At 35.4% G+C, this 18,388-nt stretch overlaps 2 protein-coding genes and 2 long non-coding RNA genes across 5 annotated transcripts in view; 1 reads left to right on the top strand and 3 right to left on the bottom strand.

Annotated features, from left to right (window-relative positions):
• Positions 1–2,511, bottom strand: part of LOC105312859 (tripartite motif-containing protein 45-like) — a 12,680-nt gene extending 10,169 nt beyond the window's left edge. Inside the window, exon 1 of the mRNA XM_011405817.1 lies at positions 2,191–2,511. Within this exon, the coding sequence (XP_011404119.1) occupies positions 2,191–2,511 (321 nt within the window). The remainder of the gene's footprint in view (positions 1–2,190) is intronic.
• Positions 2,512–5,102: 2,591 nt separating this feature from the next.
• On the bottom strand, positions 5,103–6,543 carry LOC109582186 (uncharacterized). Its single transcript, XR_002184955.1, has 7 exons — positions 6,419–6,543; positions 6,251–6,341; positions 6,127–6,208; positions 5,926–6,083; positions 5,731–5,855; positions 5,271–5,465; positions 5,103–5,123 (listed from the first exon to the last, which is right to left on the bottom strand). It is a non-coding gene; the product is annotated as an uncharacterized LOC109582186 (long non-coding RNA).
• A 727-nt stretch (positions 6,544–7,270) lies between these two features.
• LOC109582194 (uncharacterized) lies at positions 7,271–10,623 on the top strand. The gene is made up of 4 exons (XM_019996846.1): positions 7,271–7,558; positions 7,750–10,056; positions 10,110–10,142; positions 10,253–10,623. Exons 2-4 carry the CDS (start codon positions 8,943–8,945, stop codon positions 10,543–10,545), a joined length of 1,440 nt encoding a protein of 479 aa, XP_019852405.1. The 5' UTR covers positions 7,271–7,558; positions 7,750–8,942; the 3' UTR covers positions 10,546–10,623.
• Positions 10,624–14,592: 3,969 nt separating this feature from the next.
• On the bottom strand, positions 14,593–18,233 carry LOC105312858 (uncharacterized). 2 transcript variants are annotated; one of them, XR_002184964.1, is made up of 9 exons: positions 18,064–18,233; positions 17,872–17,973; positions 17,745–17,827; positions 17,533–17,693; positions 17,166–17,392; positions 16,819–16,935; positions 16,377–16,556; positions 15,575–15,691; positions 14,593–15,294 (listed from the first exon to the last, which is right to left on the bottom strand). It is a non-coding gene; the product is annotated as an uncharacterized LOC105312858 (long non-coding RNA). The 2 variants fall into 2 exon arrangements; XR_002184963.1 differs by having other exon boundaries at positions 14,593–15,691.
• Positions 18,234–18,388: the final 155 nt, after the last annotated feature.

Here is an 18,388-nt window from a genome sequence, read left to right as displayed (position 1 = left end):
AAAAGTAGGTGTAGTCAAATAGGGCACGATTTTATGACATACCTGGTCTTCTTAAATGTTGATGGGTTGATCCTTTAGTCTAAAGTTTTCCAGAAGAGGTCAGGAGTGTAATATTGTAGATTATTTTCCAGAAAATAACCATAGATACACTGAAAATCAGGTAGGATACTATATAAGAGAGAGAAAGAGGAAATAATGCCCAGTTTTATTAGAAAAACATTTCGTCAATTTCATCAGGATGTTTTGTTTGATGAAAATATTGACATGCTTCTGCAATTCTATAGTATGCAGATCCTAGCAGAATGATGAATTATACTGAAAAATACAAAAATATCATTAGTTATGATTAATTTATCTCCAATGAAAATTGGGCAAAACATGGTGAAAATAAATAGTAAAATGCAATACCATATAGCGCTTTAATTTGGTGGAGTTCTATTTTGGCGATTGGCAGTTTGCAAGCAGAATCGTCAATATTAAAACCACTAATCATTAATGTGCATACACAGTAATGCAGGTGTACACAAAAATTGCCAAATTTGAAACCACCAATTACAATTTTACAGCAAAATCGCCAAAATAAAGCGCTGCCAAAATAAAGTGCTATAATGGTATTTTCATTAATGCATAAACCACAGGAGCCTTATTGAACTACATGTAATTTGTAATAGTAACAATATCAAAAATTGCAAATATTTAAAAAACAGCAAGACGGTCATGAAAATCAAAACAAGCATACAAAAATCCATCTTTATCAAATGCTAATCCTTTAGGACTAATAAATGGATCAGTTTTACTTCTAAATTTCCTAACAAACACACCATCACTAGTGAAGACTGATATACGATTATGACCCCATTCACTAACATACACTAGACCAGTAGCTACAGTGTCTATTGTTATAACATGTGGCTCCTTAAGCTGTCCAGGACCAGATCCTTCAGTACCAAACTGACCCACGAACTTTCCATCAGGAGAGAATTTTTGAATGCGATGATTATTCTTATCAACAACATACACTAATCCGTGACTGTCAATAGCAATGCCACGTGGAGACAGAAACTGTCCATTAGCTGATCCTTTACTACCAAATAAATGAGAGAAGGTTAGATCAGGATTCAAGATTTGTATACGATGATTACCATTATCAGCAATATAAACCTGTCCTGTTATAGGAGAAATGGATATACCATAAGGATTATTGAATTGTTGTGGTCCACTGCCCCTCTCACCAACTGATGCAATAAAATATCCATCCATGCTTATCTTCTGGATACTGTTAGTTTCATCAGACACAAGAATGAATTTGTCTAGAGTAATGGTTATACCATGAGGAATAGAAAACTTAACATTACCACTTCCTCCTTCCCCTCCTAATGATTTTACTTTCTTTTCTTCTCTATCCAGTATTGTTACACAGTTACCAGTCTTCTCAGTTACTATAACATGATTATCATCACCTACAGCAACTCCCCAGGGACACTTAAGCTTAGTTATAGTATGTACCGGAGTGATGTTGTTAAGGTAAGGATTAAAAGGGATGACTAGTGAGGTATCCTCAAGGTGTACATCATATATTTGTAGTTTTACTGTATGAATACCACGCATTGAAGGGCTACACTGTATCCTATACACTCCAGGATCAGTGCTGGTGGTAGTGACTGTAATGTGAATGGGTTTACTTTTACCAACTGGTAGATGTGCTAAACTACACCTCAGAGAAGAGAGGGGAACACACAAAAGAGATGAATCTGGTGCCTCCATTGATAGTGAAAATGAAATTTCCTTCTCCTTTGGAAGACATTTGAAACAATTAACTTTCTTCACTCTACATTGCTGTAGTGCAGTAGATGAGTAGGTCACAACATCTCCAATGTGATGTAGTGATTTGATATCTTTACTCAATACAAAGTTGGCTTTTTCCTTTGGGTATAACTCCTCCACATTGATCCCTGCAGTAACTTCACTCATACGCTCGATCATCTGTTTCTTAGACCTCAGGACTTGTTGAGGACTGCCTGTCTTCAGGCTCTGTTCCACATAATTCTCAACATCCTCCAGAAGACTCAAACTCATTTCTGCTGACTTCATTTGCTCTGAAAGCACCTTCAGTTTATCATCAGTGACCCTCTTTGCCTGCTCAGTCAGTTTCCTCTCTGACTGACAAAGAACATTTATCATTTCCTCTACCATTTCATGTATTTCTTCTAAGATTCCTTCCCTTTTCTCTCTAATCTCACACTCTCTCTCTTCTATAGCAGACAAGACTTTTTTGAGTGCTTCCTTCTTTCCTTCAATTGGTGATAGACATTCTCTTAGCTCTTGACTGTGTTTAGTATAACTGTCAGCAATTAAGTCATATTCATGATGTTTGTGATTACGAACTTGACAAGTGACACAGATTATTGTATTACATGTTTCACAGAATAGCTCCAAAGGCTTTCCATGATCACTACATGTGGCCTCTTGAGGATTTGGCAAAACTGCTGTCTTCTTCATTAGACTATGCATCTCTTTGAGGTTGTTGAGAGTGAATGCTACAGGAAAGGCTCCTGCTCCTTCTTCTGGTAACTCTGTACGATGACGACAAGTGGGACAAGAGAGGTAAAAGGTCTCATTCTTTTTATCCAGAGGTAATCCCTCTAGACAGTGCTTACAGAATGAATGTAGACAAGGTAAAGTCTTAGGGTTGGTATAGTGGTCAAGACACACAGGACAGGTGAGTTGTTCCTCCAGTTTGAGGAGACTAGGAGAAGAAGATGAAGATGGTTTGGATGCCATTTATAGAAAAAAAGAGAGTTTAAATACAACAAGAGACACAGCAAGAGATCAGGAAATGAGAGAGATTAGAGATGAAACCTAGCAAACAAAAGGAAGTTGATCTTGTACAATGTAAGTGTAATACAATGTATGTACTATTCAAAAATCTTGTGACTATTATTACAGTAATACAATGAATTACATTAACATTTTAAAGCCGTATCAACCAGCAGTGAGGTCAAACTTCCTCCAGTTTGAGGAGACCATGAAAATGGCTTGGATGCCGTTTCAAGAAAAGAATAAAATGGTGTCTGTAAAGTAAGAACGAAAAATAAAGAGAGTACTGTACTTATTATTATTGTTATTCTATTTGTACAGGTTATACAAGGCTACAAGTGCATTCTTGTGAGGAGGTTGGCATATAAATAGAGTGAAGTTTTATATAAATAATTTTATCATTTCAAAATAAATAAAAATTAAATACTAAATACATATAATATTACACAGTACATTACCTTACCTTGAGTCCTCTTAATCTCTCTCCACTCCTAGTATAGCCTCACTTATCCCTGGCTGCATGTACAGCTGTTGTAGGACTGTATTTATGTAACAAGTGGTCTGGTATTCTTAAGACCAACATAACCACAGGAACTTCTGCCAATAGTCAGTGGACGAAACTAAAGTAGTGAAAGAGAAAGATGAGAAAGAGAGAGTGACATAGAGAGACAGAGAGAGAGAGAGTGGCAGAAAGGGAGAGAGAGAATTATACATACATGTATCTCCCTCCTTCCCTCACCCCCCATTCTTTAGAGTTCATTGATCTACAGCTGTGGTCAACCTATTGGATATACACTTCAAGTTAGCAAGACAGTCGGTTGAGAGCTCAGTGAGGAGATCATAGGCAGCAACTCTAGCAGCAACATCATTGCACCTAATGGAATAATAATAATAATAATAATAATGATAATAATAATAATAATAATAATAATAAAATTAATTAATAATAATAATAGCACAGTAAATATTGAAAGAACAAGTACATACATATACATGTATTAAACTATAGATGCCAATCTACAATTCCCACAGTAACTATTACATTAAACCACAATTCAGCTACGACATACATGTACATGTACATGCATATGTATAGGGTATGTCATATGTCTATAAAAACATATGTTTATTTAATTTTACATGTTTTGTTAATAGAAAATTACCTATAATTTTACATTTTATGCTTCTTTAATGTAATCCTGTGTTTATGTCACTCACTTTGGTTCAAAGTTTAGTATACCCTTAGCCTCAGGATCCCTTGATTGTGAGACTAAGTGTGAGGCTGGGAATAGGAAATTGGCAAGTAAATCTGGTACCAAAGTATCAGTAATATAGGAGGTCTTATCAACACCTAATAAAGGAGAGAGAGAGGGAGGAAGAGGATAAAGATATACATGTACATGTAAGAATTAATAACTCTAGAAAGATTTGTGCCATATAGCTGAAGTTTCTGTACTTATAAATGGACAATAAGTACATGTACACATAGAGCCCCTAGGCGTTAAACTACCTTCAATGAATTATTTATGGTAGCCACACACAATATAAATAAATGATGGCAAGAAGCTCTCCACATCAAAGGCATACCATATACTGGGATATTTTCGTGTTGCTAAATTTTTTGCGAATTTTGCATTTGTAAGATTTCACGAAATAATATTTTCGCGAATAGCCTGTAAACTCCACCACTTGGCAATGGAAATTTAGAATTTTGCGATTTTAATTTTCGCGACGGAGCAAAAAACGCGAAATTCGTGAAAATTTGGCTACTCGAAAATTTCCCAGTATACGGTATCAAAGCTAAAGGTGCCAAAATCAAGCATAGCAAGAAAACTATGCTGCACTTGGTCTATATGATGTAGTCTGGCCTCCATACTTTCCATGAATTCTGCTTGTGAGCCTGTAATACCTTGTAGCACTCAGAAAAATGGCCACACAGTGTTACTGCCTGATCTTGAGGCCTTCTTGCGATCAGTACATAGGCAGATAACGTATATAAAAAATTATTTTTTTGTGAATGAATATCATTATTGTACTCATATTCATTGAAAATAGTTTTAGCGCCTAGGGGGTCTATGCATGTACAGAATAAAACCATTACATTTAATTGTAAATATTAATCATGTATAATTATTAATATTAATACACTGACCATGACAAGACATTAGAGCTCTTATTAGGTTCAAGCATCCAGCAACTGTACTGCAGGGCAAGGAGGAGGAGGTATGTGGCCACTGATGATAACCAATCCAACTCCTTCTTTAATATATGATGAACATTAACTGGTAGAGACTCCTCTTCAGATACTAAAAAATAAAATATTAATTAGTAACTGCAAATTTACCTATGTACATGCATTATAAACATGATATACATGTACAATGTACATATACATGTAAATGTACATGTATATGTATTGTACATGTACATACACATTACATAAATGAACCAACCTAATAATCTTTTACGAGGTGAGATAAAAAATTAAAATGTTCCGTGCACCTTTCCCACAGCACTAGGTTAGTGTTGCTGGGTGGGGTCTGTTTCCTTAGCAACAAGTCAGCGGTAGAATTTAAGAGGAGATGAAGGAAGAAGTGCTGTGGAGAGAGAGACAGGGTCTTTGGGCTGACAGGACTAATCCTCTGAGTCTTCATAAGACACCAAGAGAAGAAAGAAATAAAATATCAAGAGCAGATTAATGTATTGTAATATCAATTTAGCTTGTAACTTTGGAGAAGAAAATTTGGTGATTCACTACAATTTTTTTGGATGATTGTCTGGTTATAATTTGACAAATTCGTGGCTATTTGCCATTGAGCATGTTTTCTTTAAACATCAAATTTGACAACATTTCTCCTCCAATATACAACAAGTACTACCATCTCTACAGTATTCATTTATTAATTATCCTACCTGAGTAAAACCTAGCATCCAAACAAAGATCATAAAACAGCTTAAACTACACACACGTATGAGCATAATAATGAGCATAATTGGATTCATTTCAAAGCATAATAGGATGGAATTTGGGGCAGTGCCTAAAACATAACAGGAAGAAATTGAAGCATAATTTGCCTAGCCTTTGTGGCTATCTTTATCAGTATATACCTATTGGTCATGTTTTCCTAGCAATTTATTACAGTCAACGATATTCTTCTTTCTGCAAAGGAACCATTTCTCAATACATGTTAGCAGGTACAACTCATCAATGGAGTCCAAAGCAGCTGCTACTCTAAAATATGCTTGTCAGTTCAATGATTGAGATCCTGAGAATAATAATAATTGATTTTTAAAATAATAAAGATTTACTTCTTTTCTAAGTTGTAAGAATTTAGGATCAAACCCAAGACAAGACTCATTGACCATCCTTATCTGCAGTGCCTCCTCAAATCTTAAAAAAACAAAATAATTTAAACATGTATTCAAATCTCACTTCCTTCAACTGCCATGACTTCTCCTCCTCTTCATGCTGCTACCAATCTCAATGCTAACTTGGGTAAACTTGGAGAGATCCCAACTGTTATCTATAACAATAACAAATAACCCAAAGAGCATTAAAAACATAACATGAATGCATGCATACATGTATCCGAGCACTTACTTTCACCACAATGTAATCCAGGGATGGTTCAAAACAAGCTGTAGTGCTGTGGTAACTGAAATCAATAGTTCCAATAGGAGACATCCCAGTGCTAGTTTAGAAGCAACGTAAGCGAGAGGGTGGCAATATGATACTCATTTATTTGTCACTCATACATATCAAGTAGTGTAGTGATCATACATTACCACATTTACTTCATGTCATAATAGACGACTGTATCCTTTTACAATTAAAAATGGCAGTTTATGTAATTAATACTGTAAAAATGCAATATTTTAAGATGACTTTAATCAGTCTAACAAAATAAGAATAAGTAAAATTAAAAACCAGTTAATTGCTTTGTAGTAGCACATGTGTAAACTGTAAAATTTATAATATGTAAAAATAAAAATTAAATGATAAAGGTATTGAAATATTCTGCTTCTACCATAACTTTCAGCAGACTACTCATTCATCACTCGATATCATTGATACTGATACTCAGACTACTTTGTATTGGTATCGATCAAAAATTTTGGTATCACCCACCTCTAAATCCTAGTCTATTACATATATAGATCTACTTGGAAAATCTCAATTAATTTTTAAAAAATTCAAAATCACTGTTGTAAACACGGTTGCAAACTGTCTGTATTTGCTCTAGGCTTAGATAACACAATATATTATTGATGGTATTACTTACATTTTAGCAAGATGATTTGAGTGCTGTAGTGAAGTCTTTTGTGGGATCTCCACGAGTCTCCCATTCGTCTCTTTAAAGGTATACATCTCGGTATATCTATTATGCTAAGTGATCATGTCATCATGCAGAGGTGTGTGCTGTGTGGGCTACTTAAAACCACGCCTAGATTCAAGTCGACTCTAGAGCAATGGCTCTCATTACGACTTCAATGCCGCCTCCTTTAGGTAAATTTGGACTCAAGTGCTTGTTGATTGGCTCTGGATTGTTGCTGCTACTGACTGCACTTTCTTTTTTCTGTTCTTTACCTAATCTTCACTTAATACCATTTCTGATCGCAGAGAGGCACTACGTGTATCTAATCCTGCCTTGTATTAGTGTTCTTCTGCTCGTGGGGATCTGTATAGGGCTTGTTCGTGCCACTATTGGCCGCCCTTCGAAGGAAGATTTAAATGAAACAGGTCAGTTTAAACTTTAAAGCTTAACATCCACGCAAATTTGTTGAAAACAACTTTGTGGTTACTTTGATGTGTGCCGACTTTGTTGCGTGAAATAGAAGTGTTCTATTTCAGGCAACAAATTGCTGTTAATTTCAACAAAGTTGCCTGGACCTTTGTATTACTATGATTATTGATCTTTTTCCCATAAACAGATAGCCAACGATATTTGAGGATCTATCATGAGCAGCTAAAATCAAAAGGGTCACTCAATGTCAACATCATTCAGTGTATGACCGTCGGTCCCCCAACTGTTGGAAAAACAACTTTAAAAGAACAGCTCCTCAAATCTGAAGCTTGTTCTGATGTAGTTAATGAGAAGCAGACAAGACCCTGCAGTAGCCCTGTGGTTGAAAATGTTAAGAGGATTCAAATTTTTCTTGACAAAGAGAGAGAGAGTCAGTCACTCTTGTCAGTCATGGTTAATAGCGAGTACAATTATTCCTGGAAAATACTTTCATTAGATGAAGAAGTTATCGGTTGCTTAAAGAAGCTCTCTGCAGTTGGGAACAGGGACATAGCACAAGTCTCATGGAAAGCGTATCTTTTTATAGTAACAGCAATATTGATCTATTGTGCTAATCTAATGTACGTGGGATGGTATGCTGACAATCCTTTACAGTATCTACCAGATCCAAACAAGCCGTTTAGCATAAGTGATGAGAATGGTTTGTACTATCTTATTTATTGTTTTATATTTTTGGGAGTCTTTTTTGTAACTCTGATAATAATAATGGAGCAGGCCCATTCTTATTGGAGAAGATTAACCTCTGTTAGCATCATTGAAGCTGATACTGTTGTCAAAGAGGCATTGGAACAAAACAATGTCAAGGAAGTCCAGCCATTTTTTGATAAAACCTTAACCATTTATTTCAGAGACTGTGGTGGACAGCCAGAGTTCCATGAAGTCCTTCCAGCTCTAGTCTCTTATTCAACACTCTTTCTTTTGATGTTCAATCTCAGCGAGGACCTTGATAAGCGCTACGAAGTTACCTACAAGGCTAATGATACTGATATTTCTGAACCATACAAAAGCAGTTTTACGGTCAAAGACTCCTTGCTTCAGTGTCTTGCCAGTATCAGCTCAATTGGTAACTATGCTAAACCAAGCACTAGTGTTTTTTGGAAGATCCTATCGGCCATTAAAGTGGTTTGGGATGCTTTTCGTTCTTTATTTTTGAAGTCGCAACAAATTTTTGGTGCTGTTTCAAAAGTAATTATCATTGGGACTCATAAAGACAAACTTACTGTTAGTGAAGTTGAAGAAATCCGTGAAGAATTGAGAGTTTAAAAAATCAGTGAAGATTTGAAGCAGGAATGCAAAGGCACTGACTGGTACTCTAAAAACATGTTTGTTCTTACTCCAAAAAGTAACCAGTTTGTACTAGGTATAAACACTTTTAATACTGTAGACACCAACAAAGTAAAAGACATGGTAAACAAAGTTGTCAAAAATGGTGGCTATAGACTGGAGATACCAGTGCCATGGCTAGCACTGGAATTTTGCATCAGAAAGTTAGACAGGAAAGTTATTTCTTTGAAAGACTGCCAAAGACTTGCAGACGAGTGTAAAATAGAAAGTACAACTGAATTCCAGGCTGCAGTTTGGTTTCTTCATCATATTGTAGGAACCATTAGGTATTATGACAAGGTCCCACAAATGAACAGTGTCATCATTGCAGATCCACAAATATTATTTGATATAGTCACGGATTTGATAGTCAAAACATTTAGTTTTATTAAAGAGAATCCTAATGAAGAGGATAGGTTCAAACTATCTGGAAGATTCACAGAACGTCATTTGGAGAGTTGCAAGACAGTCAGAGAGAATCTCCTTACAACCAGTCAGATCATAGCACTACTGCAATACTTAATAATAATTTCTCCAGTTGGTTTGAATGACAACAATGAAATGGAATATTTCTTGCCTTGTGTACTAGTCCATGCCTTCTTGCCACAAGAAGAGGAAGATACCTCAGCTGTTCCTACAAGCATCATTCCACCTCTTTTGGTGACCTTCCAGTGTAATTATACTCCAAGAGGTGTTTTCAGTTCTCTCATAGCTCATATACTCAACAGTAAGCAAGGAGAATGGAAGCTAGCTTCAGAGGAGATATACCGTGATCAGGTTCACTTTCGTCACAAATCAGGATATGTTATTTCAATAAAAAACCTTTTCCGATTTCTTGAGGTGAAAGCCGTACCTCCTAAAGGCTCTGAATCGTCTCCAATTAAACATCTCCCAGGCATCACTGAACTTTTATCAACCTCATTGGAATATGTTAGAAAGCATTTAAACTACACCAAAGTTGCCAGTCATTCTTTTGCCTTTTACTGTCATAATACTGACCACAAGAAAAATTTAGAGCCACATCCGGCTAAGCGTAATGAGGATCATACTATATGTAGTAGGGATGGGAAGAAAACGACAACCATGACAAAAGGACAAGCTCAATGGTTTGGTTAGTAAAATTATATTTAGAAGTACACAATTTATATTAGTTTTCTTGCATAGGTATTTCAGTTGTTGATAATAGTGGGGCACTATGTAAGTACTTTGTGTGTAACAATAAGTAATGATTGCTATATTAATGCTGATAGCATATAGGTTATTCAACAAAAAATTAATCATGCTAATTATTTTTTCACCTCTTTTAGGTACTAAAAATTTAGATGAAATTTTATATGTTTTGGATGCAGTACAATTTGAAAAAACATCTTGGAGACGTTTTGGTCTACGTTTAGGACTATATAACCGAACACTGAGTGAAATTGAAGCTAACGAGAGAGGAATAGTTGGCAACTGTCTTCAAAATACTATCTTAGTTTGGTTGAAACAAAGAGATGATGTCAATAGAAAAGGAATTCCATCATGGGGTACTCTAGCAAAAGCATTAGAAGACATTGGAGAGAAAGGAGCTGCTTGTTCAATTCTCAAGAAATATTCTTGAGATTCCTAATACCGTATAGCGGTAAATTTTTGTGACCCAAAATTTTTGTGGATTTTGCATTTTTTTTTTCAAAATTTATCAAAGTAGAAAACCACGAAAATTAAAGCCACGAAATTGATTTTTAGACGGATCCTTCAAAATTTTTGGGCCGCAAAAATTTCTCGCTATACGGTACTATGAACAGACAAGTATAGTCATTAAATAATTGATTTATCAATAGTCTGATTGCATTATTTTGTAACTACTTTCAGTATTTTACCCTAATGTAAACTTTTCTAATTTAACACTGAAAAGTTGTTTATTTACATTTAATTAGTTTAAATTAATTTTGATTATAAGTCTTTGAGTTATGAGCTCTTAAAAAATTTGACCAGAAAGATGATTGTCTGATTGCTTGGCTAAACTGCTTACTGCTACCAAAGAGCTCTCATGTCTATAAACACATAGATAATGAACATTTTATTGATGGGAAATGTCACCTGAAAACAACTCAATAATATAAAAGAGAGAGGTATAGTCTTGCCAATCTATTGCTGTCACATTATTGGTTCTGTCAGTAGTAAGTAGCACTATATATATTGTAACAATTGTAACACAGTAATGATTCATTGTTTACACAATTTAATTTACGTAGGAGTGAGATTTGAGCTCATTTTTAATAAGTTCAAGTAATTACTGAACTAGCTAAATTTTTTGCAGGGTTACACAAAACTAGTTGAGTACTAACAAAGACTTAGTATGGTTTGTTATCTAAACAATCACATGATGTGGTTTAGCCACAGGGTATGAGCCTGAGGGTGACCCTTTTGTTTGGATTACAATGAATGCAATGATGGTTCCTAAAGTATTTCTTGTCTCTCTCCTTTCTCTTGTTCTAGTATATTCTGCTGCTGGTTTGGAGTGTAGGATCTATGTCAGTTCATCTGATGGTATCAACAATACCTCTTGTTGGACTGGAGGAGTTCAAACACCTTGTGCTACTATTGATCTAGCTATACAAGGAACTGCTACTCTACAATACAACTGTTCATCAGGTATCCTTATCAACCTGTCTCCTGGTACATATACACTAGACACTACTAGTCTACTAGAGCAACAGCTACTGAGGAATAATGTGAGTATTATTGGTATGAGGGATGGTAATAGATATGAAGAGGTTAGTATCACGTGTCTACATGTTTCCTCTTCTTCGTATAACTGGTTGAGGTATATTGTATTTCAATGTGTTAGTCTTTATAATTGTAACAGTTTTCCTGTTACATGTACTGAACCATCCTTTGATCTTGCTACACACTATAAACCATTACTGGGGAATGAAGCTTGTCCGAACTATACATTAGTCTTAGACAGCATCAATACATCCACCATAGACTGTTATGATTATTACCGGCATGATCACTGTCAGTGTGATTATTTTTCATTTAATGCTTCCATTGTCAATACTTGTACTGGCAAACCACTTAATTGGAAATATCATCTTAACGTTTGCTTTAATGATAGCTGTCATGAAGTCAGGTCAAGACCAACAGATAAAAAAGGCCATTCATACTATGAAGTGCAGGATGAATGCTTTGATAAATATATTGATGATAGTCCTACAGAAATGTTACTTCACATTTACATACTAAATGTTGGGCATACTGAAAATATAACTGTGACAACTACATGTAAATGCATTCATGGTAACTGTACAAGGCCTAATTGTGATACAGATAATCAACCATATAAGCTTCCTTGCCATAGTCATTTAGACAATGATCTCCAACTTATTGGCTACTGCTATGACGAAACTACAGAAGAGTGCTATATTCATTGTGCGTCGAAGGGAGTACCTTTGGACAATGTCAACACTTGTACTAAATGTGATAAGTATGGTTACCTAGTATTTATTACAATAGAAATATTACCTATCACAATCATGGTATTATTAATAATAGTATTTAATATACAACTAACCAATGGATCTATTAATGGAGTGGTATTCTATTCACAAATGATGTCAATAAGTTATTCTGATTATTCTTATTATTACCACAATCATTATAACCCAGTACTACCACTATCTGAAATACTATACAATATCCTCAACTTAGATTTCACCCCATTTATTGACCATAAATATTCTTTATGTATATCAACTAATACACCACCATTAGGAGTAATTTCCTTTTGGTATGTGATAGGATTCTATCCATTGCTCCTCCTTCTTATTCATTATGTTTGGATAACATTGTACAATAAAGGTTTTAAGTGTGTAGTATTTATTACTAGACCATTTCATCGTTTCATGGCTCGTTTTTGGAGTATGACTGGCATTGAACAATCCTTTACTCACTCCATAGCATCAATATATATACTCTGCTTCACTCAATTAGCTGCTACTTCCTTCCAAATATTAAGCTTCGATGCAAACAGTACATCTAGCTTTAATGGTACCAAATTCTATTATGATATGAAGCAAGATTACTTTAAGGGGGTACATGGTGCTGCTGGTTTCTTTGCAGTCTTAGTGTTATTGTTTTTGATTGTTCTACCATCACTTTATATACTGCTGTATCCATTCATGTGGTTTCATAAGTTATTGGATTGTTTGCATTGGAGAAAACAGCTATTGATATCACTGGGTGATGTATTTACTGGTCCTTATAAGAATGGAACTGAGAATACTTATGATTATCGTTTTATGGCTGGACTATATCTACTAGCAAAAATAATCATTTTGAGTCAATTCATTAACGGCCAAATGTTTATAGTTTCAGTTCCATTTTGCATGGCTTGCTGTTCCTTCTTAATAGCAGTAATAGTTATTATTTTTCGTCCCTTTCGAAGAAATATTCATAATTTTAATGAGTTTTTAATTATGTTTACAACTATGAGTCTTGGATGCATAAATGGTGTTACTTCCTATTTGATCTCAAAAAAGGTACCTCATATTGATGATATTTATCTGATAGTATCAGATACGCTTAAGATTGTACTACCAGCTGTCAATGGTCTATTTTTTGTGATTTTTATACCAGGTTATATAATTTACCGAGTATACAAAATGATCAGGTCATGCTATCGTTATCATGATGGTTTTATGGCTAACAGGGAATACTATCGGCCATTAGTTGGCATTGGTGATGACTGTATTGCTGACCGCGTGGAGAACCCTCAAGATTATGATGAGCAACATGTACTTGGCGGAATGTCTGATGATGTATTGGAAGAGGATCAACAACCAGTTACTATAGTAACAGCTGCTACTTATGGCAGTATCAATGACAATTAATATAATATACTTTACATATATACTTTAGATTTGTTGATTAGGTACTAATGAATATTTCATTTTTGCTTTGATTGTGTAGGTTTTTGATTGAATTAGTTTTTGTTGAATGAAAAGAATTATTTTGAAAATGGAAACAAGCAAATTTTGGTCAGGCTGTGAAACTATGGGATGCCAGTAATACTTGATGCTGACAAAAATGACTTTTTACAGTTAATTATCAAAAATCTACAGCCCAATTAAAGCATTATTAAAATTGAGCTCAAAATTATATCCCAACTGTAATGATAAAGCATGCTCAGAAGTTATGAATCTACACACATAATTTAATATTATTGAGGAGTACGTATTATGCAATTATTATTACTTGTATTAATATAATAATATGTACACTATTATTATTACAAATGAATTAATGAATAGAGATAGCAATAAATTGGGTGATTAAGCCCAAAGAGAGGACTCAAAATTAATTAAGCATAAAAGCCTGAGATAGTTAAAATACCAGTAAACATTAGTCCAGTGTATTGTAGATAGTATAATGTGTTATCGAAACAATGTCAGTAATGGGAGCCTCATCTAGTAGTGTAGTAGTTTGTATATCTTCCACTGGCTATTTATGTAACATTGTCACTATAGTGGTTCCTCCTCCTACTACGTACTCTAGTCCTAGTCCTTCTTATGTGTCCAGTCATAGTCAATGATTCAATGTCTCCCATACCATCCCACTCATACACTCACACCCCTCCCCAGAAACTGATATGCATATTTTGAAATTGAGGTCGGCGGCCAGTGCAGGCCTTTGAATCATTTTAAAATCAACAGTAATAACACAGTAATCGAATACATAAGAGTCAGGAGGAAGGGGACCCGGTCGGAGCTTGTATAATTTGGGGCGCTTGGTCCCAAAGCAACCCCAGGAAAAAACCCACCTCATGCTTTTTTTTTAAAACCTTGACCACATCCTCTGGCTCTAAGAACAACAAACATCAACACAACACAGAAACTTGACCTATAAATTAACCGAGAAAAGTACACAACAAAAAAAACATTAATAATAACAATTATAGTTTAGACAGTATATCCTTGTAGACTGCAGCTCTTTTTCTTGTATACAGCATTCAGCTATCCCCTAACTTTTGGTGAATTAAGGAACAAATAACAGTAGAGTTAAAATGATATAACAACAATAGTGAAGGCATAGTTGATAACTAGGGTGGGGGGGGCGGGCTGCCTGCACACGTTGTGACACGCCGTAGACTTGCTCTTAAAATCAATTGAGGATCTATCCAGCTTGGGTTTCTTGGCAGCCAGATCTGCTACCTCTTCGAAACGCTTGGATATCCTTGCGATACTCTGCTCATTCTGAGTGTTGGATCTCTCGACGGCTTCCAGCAGATTCTTGAGTCGATCCTCGAGAGTAGCGTCTCCACCAGCTCCTCCAGTGGCCATAATGATTGAAGAAATACACACGAAGACTAGTATGAAGGTAGAAGCCCACCTTAAATAAACGCCCATCCTTAAAATATTCTCACTATGGATGTGCATATTTTACTCAATTTAGATAGTCTTATCTTTAGAAGGCTACAAATAGCTTATATCTTGAAGCAGTCTGGTGACATGGGTTCAATCCCACTTTTGGCAGATTTTTTTATTTTTATGCAATTTTTCCCCTGTTAATGAATAAACGCCTGGGCTTCTAATCAGGCAAATACGGTAATAATTTTATGTGTGATCTAATAATTTGATCCTCCTTACTTCAATCTGTGGTAGTTCTTTTTAGCATGGTTGTTGTACTTCAATTGTGTCAAATAAACATGAGAACTTGTACCTGTTCTCTGCACTGCCTATCATCTCTAGGGAAGTACCCCTTACCTACAAACCACATGACAATCACACGATATACAAAGATGTACATGTAGATATGTATCACATCTCAAAATCAGAATAATACACCCAGAAAGCATGCTAAGCGAGCTAAACAGCATGCTTCACGAGCTGACAAGCACTACAATACAGTACATGGCATTTAGAGCAAAGTTAAAAGTTTGAAAAAATCCAACTTAAATTAGAATCAGCTCAAACTTTCTACACGACATAAGAACACGTATATGCATTAGAAAAAAAGGACAATTCTCTCCCTTTCAATTTTGGCAAAATTTGGCCCGAGACACTGTACTATATTAGTAACATGGTAGCGTTACTAAGTAGGATTTGCTCCACTTCAACATGGCTGCCACGACTTCTGCAGCCTTTAGTACATAGACTTTGGCCTGATTTCGGAGCAACTTTTAAAATTTGTAAAAAAATGTAAATTCAATTAGAATTAGCTCAAACTTTCTACACAACATGTATATCAGAAAAAATTATAAAAATAAAGAATTCTCTCCCTTCCAATTTTGACTAAATTTGACCCAATACGGCAATACCCTGCAGAGGGGCTTTGACCAAGTTTTTGAGACTTAAAAATTCACTGACAACACACAAGATGCTACATTACTACACCAAAACCCTGTGAGAAACGCTGACAACACTACATGCAGCTACACGTAGTTAGTACCTTCTGGTGGTATAGAGGTATTGCTATATTATTTGGTAGTTGTCCTCCCATTAATAGAATAAGTCCTTCAGGCTGCTCAAGATCATATATGTCCATCACTGTCTCAAATGAGAGCTCATCAAAATACAACCTCTCACACTCATCATTATCAGTACTGACTGTCTCTTGATTATAATTAACCTAAACAGGTATGGATAATATCAATAACCTATTAGTAATGTTGCTATCTTATTGTTAATTCAGGGTTTCATAGAGAGGGGGGTGGCACTGGGATTCCCCCCCACATTAGGTTTCCCCTCCCACAAAAAATTTCTGCATGAAAGCCTGCTCAATGAAGCAATTAAAATAATTACAATATTATACATTGTACATGTATGCAGAAACCAGCACAGTTTAGAGTTCCCCCCACAAAAAATTTCTGTATGAAAGCCTAAGTTATTACCATTATTGTGTTCTTTCCTAGTTTCCTAATTCTCTGATGCAACTCACAGCATAAGAATCAAACTCAACTGAACTGCCAGTCCTGTACACACCAGACCCAAGTACCATATAGCACCACCTACACATAATGCATTATTAACGTACCATAATAAAATACATGTACATGTATAATGAAGCTCATTCTAATAGCATGCAAGTACCAATTGTAGTATTTTGAATCATAGATTGGGGGCTTCTAATAATGTTGGCATAGTTCTTTAACTATCAATGTAGCATTTTAAAAATCTCTTGGTAAATTTGCTAAATTAGTGAATGATAATAAATGTGGATTTCATAGGTGCTACTAACCAGAAAAGTCTAGATCATTTGTTTCTTCATTATAAGTTAAGTATAAATAATTAGTGTGGGCAGAATATTCAGCAGTGACAGTGTCTATTTGTTTAATAGAGGGAGGGACTGAGAGAGATTTACAAGAGTCCTCTTATGACTAGCTCCATTGAATTTATGAAACAAGAAATCTGTTGGTTGGAGAAACCCAGCTGCTTCAAATACAATAGCATTTCTTTATTGAGTGTCTGGAAAATAATAATAAAAGGAACAATAAGTAGATGGAGGTAAAACATTACGGGGTGACCTAGGCCTTAAGCAAGCAAAGCAATAACTTTAAGTTAGTTATTTCTTGTGGCTATCTTTATTACTACATACATGTATGTACTTGTTGGTCATTTTTCCTAGCATGTTATTACAGTCAATGCTTCATTATGTAAAGGAACCATTTGTCAATACATGTTAACTGGTACAACTCATCAATGGAACAACCAGAGTCCAAAGCAGCTGCTACTGTAAAATATGCTTATCAGTTCGATAATTAAGATCCTGAGAAAAATATAAATAATAATAATTGATTATAAAATAATAAAGATTTACCTCTTTTCTAAGTTGTAAGAATTTAGGATCACACCCAAGGCAAGCTTGACTCATTGACCATCCTTATCTGCAGTGCCTCGTCACTTAAAAAATAATAAAATAATTTAAACGTGTATTCTGATCTTACTTAATTCCTTCCTTCCAACTGCCATAACTTCTACGACACTATTCATGCTGCTACCCATCTCAGTGCTAATGTGAGTAAACTTGGAAAAATCCCAACTTGTATCTATATCAATGATTACAAAAAGCTACCTGACCCAAAGAGCATCAAAAACATAACATGTATGTATATGCATACATGAATCCGAGCACTTACTTTCACCACGACGTAATCCAGGGATTGTTCAAAACAAGCCATAGTTGCTGTGGTAACAGAGTTCCTTAGTTCCAGTAGGGACGTCCCAGAGCTAGTTTAGCAGCAACATAAGCAAGAAGATACCCTGTGGCAATATGATACCAAAGTACTCATTTATCTGGTCTCTGATACCAGGAATATTATACTCTAATATCTGTGGTCTAGTCTGGCGTGGCCAGACCACGCCTGGCCAGTGGCCACGCGAGACTATTTAAAGTCTAAGATGGCTCCTAAGGCGGTATTTCTTGTCTCTCTCCTTTCTCTTGCTCTAGTATATTCTGCTGCT

The sequence above is a fragment of the Amphimedon queenslandica genome, unplaced genomic scaffold (assembly GCF_000090795.2).
Source record: "Amphimedon queenslandica unplaced genomic scaffold, v1.1 AMPQUscaffold_13396, whole genome shotgun sequence".
Lineage (NCBI taxonomy): Eukaryota > Metazoa > Porifera > Demospongiae > Haplosclerida > Niphatidae > Amphimedon > Amphimedon queenslandica.
The sequence above is the reverse complement of the archived record's forward strand: the minus strand, read 5'-3'. Positions and strand labels throughout refer to the sequence as shown.